Source organism: Pteropus vampyrus, unplaced genomic scaffold (genome assembly GCF_000151845.1).
Source record: "Pteropus vampyrus isolate Shadow unplaced genomic scaffold, Pvam_2.0 Scaffold239, whole genome shotgun sequence".
In the NCBI taxonomy this organism is placed as follows: Eukaryota; Metazoa; Chordata; class Mammalia; order Chiroptera; family Pteropodidae; genus Pteropus; species Pteropus vampyrus.
Window position 1 is genome coordinate 893,197 of NW_011889020.1, and position 5,006 is coordinate 898,202.

The 5,006-nt window shown below is 60.9% G+C and overlaps 1 protein-coding gene across 1 annotated transcript in view; it reads right to left on the bottom strand.

The window, feature by feature from the left end:
• The window catches only part of GMEB2 (glucocorticoid modulatory element binding protein 2), a 24,567-nt gene that overhangs the window by 7,967 nt on the left and 11,594 nt on the right, over window positions 1-5,006 (bottom strand). The window contains exons 3-4 of the mRNA XM_011374066.2: window positions 4,567-4,664; window positions 3,887-4,014 (exon numbers count right to left, since the gene is read on the bottom strand). Of these exons, the coding sequence (XP_011372368.1) occupies window positions 3,887-4,014; window positions 4,567-4,664 (226 nt within the window). The remainder of the gene's footprint in view (window positions 1-3,886; window positions 4,015-4,566; window positions 4,665-5,006) is intronic.

Consider the following 5,006-nt stretch of genomic DNA (forward strand, 5'->3'; position numbering starts at 1 on the left):
GGGGGAAGCTGGCTTCTGGTGTCAGCAGCAGGTGGCCAGCACTGCCCCGAGGCCAGGGAGGGAGCTGAGCAGGCAGTTGTCCCTCCAGGCACACGCCCAGGGCCCAGGGAGAACGAGGGGCCCCACCACTCAGAAGGATGTGGCGCTCTCTCTCAAGTGGAACTCGGCAGATGTTAGGTGTGACTTCCTCCACAGCACGTTACAGAAAAATAACACAAGATGTGGCACGGAGGATCTGAGTGTCCCCTTTGCCACCCGTCCCACTCCTAACACCACCCTTCGGTGCAGGAGCGCTCGGCAAATGTCATTTCCAAGTCAGGGACCGGCCCTCTGTGCTCAGAGGTTCTCCACTGCCGGAGCTCAGATGGCCTGAGAAGGGGATGAGTCCTATTCCATCTTCATAGACCAGCAGTTATTGGAACCAAAGAACCAAAGGAAACTGCGTTTGCCCAGAAATCACTGCGTGAGCCCGGGATTCGGCAGAGACAGAGGGAAGCATCCCCGGGGGCCTGCATGGCCATGGGCCCCCACTCCCTGCCGTCACTGTCAGGTCTAACGGGCACCTCGGGCCTGTGCCTGTCGGATGTGGTCGGCCGTGGCACACACAACCTGGGGACTCCTGAGGGTGGCAGCACTGTCCGTAACTCCCGGAGCACGTACCTTCTTCTCCCTGAGTCCGAGGGCTGAGGGGGTCACAGCCCGGCAGGCGGAGTCAGAGCCTCTCCGCCTCCTACCAGCAGGAAGTTCTCGGCGGGCCTGCCTCTGCGCCCTCGGATCTGCACACCTGACCCGCCCCGGCCGCCACCTGACAGTCCACCCTCCCCGAGTGCTGTCATCCTTGCTTCTTGCCTTCACTTGGTTGCTCTCCCCATGCCCGATTTCCTTCTCCCAGCCAGGAAGCTGCATCTACCCTTACGGGGGACACCGCGTGCCCGGGGCTGAGTCCAGAGCTGTGTGGTCTCACTCGGACCTCTCCCAGCCATGCGGCCACGCACTTGACCCTTTCTAGAATCTCGCTGAGACGTGACATTGTCACATTCCAGCTTCCTCTACTCTTCACGCCTTCCTCCACCTAGACTCCTGCCTGGATCGCCTTCCCTCTCTGCCTGAAACACTGTTCTCACGATATCCCTCAGGATGACTTGCTGGTGGCAAACGCAGTTGTGTCTGAAAACGTCTTCACGTCTCCCCAGTTTTCAAAGCTGACCTCCCCGTCGCAGATGTTCCCGCACAAGACACAGACCCAGGGGCCACAGGGCACCGCTGCCGGTCCCCACCCCAGTCGCTGGCCGCTCCCGGTTACTCGCAAGGTCTTTCCCCCCACTCCGCTCATCTGTGGTGTCACCTATGATAAACCCTGTGTCTCCGGGTTCTGCTATCATTTCAAACCTACAGGACAAGTGCAAGAACAGCACAAAGTGCTCGACGCCCCCGGCGCCCACGTCCGGCCCTCGCGTCCTCCTCCACTGTGAGCCCGCACCTATCCCTCGCTGAGCTGTTGAGGCGAAGTGCGGGCGTCAGGCCCTGGCCCTCAGCACGGCAGGTCCTTGAATAACATCCTCACTGTGGCACTGACGGGAAGTTGGCTCCCGTGAGGGCCGCTGTCTGTGCGGAGCCTGCATTTCTCCCGCGTCCGTGGGTTCCCTCCGCCCACCATGGATGTGCATGTTCAGTGAATCGGCGTGTGGGTGGCCCCACAGTGGACAGACGTCCTGTCCAGGGTGGGTCGCCCTGCGCCCTGAGCTGCCAGGATGGGCTCTGGCCACACATGACCCAGAACCTGGTCAGCAGGTAAGAAAACAGTGATCTGACTTGTTTCCCCAACGTGTGTAGCGCTCGCCGGGGCCCAGCGTCTGCATCAGAAGCGTCTGTGTCTTAGGAAGTCAGTGGTGTCTGGTGACCAGAAACGCACCACAGGAAGTGAGCACCCGTTCAAGGCAATCAGCATCGTGCGCCGCTTCCCTGAGCCAGTCCCCAGCCCGCTGTTGCCGAGGCTACGGGTGGACTCTCTGCGCTTCCTCCCTGTCTCCTGAGAACAAGTTTCTCTTACGTGCCCAGGACGACTCTCGACAACCGGAAACGATCCACGTGTTGTCTGACCCGGAGGCAACACTCAGGCTCCCGTGTCAACGACCATGTTCCCAGATACGGACGTAGCCCAGATGGTGCTGCGCCCGCCGTCCGTCCCCACGCCCTGGAACCAGACCAGCTCTAGCCACCCGTCGTCCTAAGCGCAACGTTTCTGGCCAATTCTGCTGTGGACCGTCCCTCAGAGTTTGCTGTTTCCTCTCGAGGACGACTGGAACGCCCCCCACGCGATCGGGAGACGGCGACGGCCCGTGCCGACACTGCCGCCCAAGCGGGGCCGTCCACCAACTTCCCACTGCGCTCCCTGGTTTCCTCGTGATCACCAGGGGACTCGGGGGCCGGGCGGGCACCGGGCCCACCGCTCCGTGTCTGCGCACCAGCTTTCTCACGTGGCAGCTACAGGTGGAAGCGACACAAACGTGCCGCCGCGACGTGGCCTCGCAGACCCTGATCCCACGTGAGTCACAACCCAGACTGCCGCTCAGCACCTGACGTCTGGCTGTCCCTTCTGTCCCTTCTGGAGCGGCGGAAGGCCCGGGGCTTCCGGGGCGCGGCGGTCTGGGCGCAGGCTGGGCCCCCAGGCCTGGGCCGCCTCTCCTCCACCACGGAAGCCCCGGCGCAGGCTCTCGCAGCCGGAACACACACCTCGCGGCGCTTCCGTTTTGCCTCTATCTGGGGTCCTCTTCTGGACTATTTCTCTGCCTCTATCTCCCCACCCGCTGACCCTTCCTCCCCGGTGCCTAACGTGTGAAGCCTGTGCGCTAACGGTTCAATTTTAATCGTTTTTTCATTTGTAGCTTGTTTTTTCTAAATCTGCTTATGCTTTACTCACATTCGATCCTCTTTTTTACTTCTTGAAGTAAATTAAAGACGATGATTTTACACTCTGCGGCTCCGAGTGCCCCCGCCTGAGGCATCCGGGTCTGTCTGTGCTGTCGGTTTGTGTGCGCACACTCAGGTGCTTTGCATCCTTGCGTGCTCAGGGGTCTGTTTTGCTATGAACTGCTTCCACTTGGGGACTCTGCAGAGATTATCTGAACCTCCGACAAGAGCTTTTTGTCTGCCTGTCCGACTCTTCGGGGCCACCATCCAGCCACCACCTATAGCTAAGCTCTCGGCTTAAGGTTCAGGCCGCACAGGCCACACGGAACCCTTCGAGAGGCCCCCTGAACTGCGTGCTAAGCTGTAGGCATGAGTTCCCTCGTCTGGGGGCAGAGCGGGGCTGGGAGCAGCGTGACTGGTGGTTCACCCGAACACCAGGAGAAGAGAACTTCGTGAGCAACAGCGTTCCCGGGGACAGTCCCTGCTCCCGACACAGCTCAGGGGCAGCTTGGGCTTCACCTCGACCTCAGCCCACAAGGCGGGGAAACCTGGCATCGGACCAAGGCTGTGCCAGCAAACCCCTCCAGACGCCACCTGCACTTGGGCTCTGGGCCTATTTCTTCCTTTTCACCAGCTTAAGAAGCATCTAGAAGATGCTTTATGAAATACTCTCACCGGCATTTGGGGCTGTTTTTGGCACAAGATGAATCTGACCTACCACGTTGCCGTTCACCTCGTTCCAGGCGGCTGACCGCGTCTTCCCAAAGCAAACCTCTCACCCAGCTTCCCGCCCAGCGGTCACCGTCCGTGACGTGAGCAGAGCTCTCGCCCAGCCTCGCCCGCAGCGACAGCCCTGTCCAGCCTTGGAGGCCCCTTCTCTGCTCTCCCGAGCGCACGGTTCCTGCCTGCTGACTGCGGGGTGGGCAGCCAGCCCATGAGGCGCCCCGCAGCCCTGCACGTGGCCCCCGGCCCTCACCTGAACACACTTCACGTTGATGCCGGGGCACACGAACTTCCTCCAGATCAGGTTGGCTCTGCTGTCTCCGCAGGTGATGGGGTACACGATCTCAGCCTCCAGGTTCTCCTCCTCTTCAGCCATCTTCACTTCTCACAGGCGTATTGGCAGGAGAAGGGTTAAAACAGAAAATCAGTGACGACCTCTCCAGAGCACTTCCCGCGAGAGCCCGAAGGACCACCGGCCTGGACGCTGGGATTAAGGGCCAGGTAGGACCAAGACGGGACCAAGGCGAGCAGCGAGCCGCAGTGCTGCCAGTCAGAGTCCAGGGGACCCCCACGACCAGTCTAACAGAGTGACACCGGCATGATTACGTGACACTGGGGGTCGACTTAAGGACATAAACTCAAACTTTACTTGGAATAACCGGAGCAGCTCATTCATAACGTTCTGAAGAATTCTGAGACCTTTAACGTGAAGGGTCACACAGAATTTTCACCACCATCCACTGACAGTCGAGGTACGTCGGGCTGTAAAACTGGGGCTCCACTCCCCGCCCCCCACCATAGGCGGGGCTGGGCCGCTACACCCGCCCAGGAGGATCCCGGAGCCTGACCCCGCCGCTGGGCCACGGGTGTCTCCAGATCAGAAGGCAGTCCCCTTGGGCCAAGCGCACGTGGAGCCGCCGGTGGGCGCCCTACCTAGCACGGCCTCCTTGAGCTGCGAGGACGCTGTGAAGGCAGCAGCCGCAGCGGCCGCCGCGTTCTCTGTCTCCATGTTGTCTTCACTCAGGTCGCCCCTGGAAGAGTGGGGGGGGAGGGGAGACACTGACGGGCTGGGGACAGCAGGCCTCGCGCATTCTGCCGCCAGCGGCCATGCCAGTCGGGGGGCCGTGCACTGACGGTCACTGCAGCCAGCCGGCGTTTCTCCAGGTGGCCCGCCAGCTCACGGCTGCATCTCAGGCGCACAGCAGCAGCGGCTCGCGACTCCGGCATGGCGCTCGTGTGGAGGCACCCGACGCCAAAGCCCACCCCGCTTTCTCGGGAAAGTTCTTTGTTTCGACTTCAAACAGTTACAGAAACTACCAAGAAACGTAAAATATTAGAAAAAAGGAAAAAAGAATCACCCATGGCCTAACCTC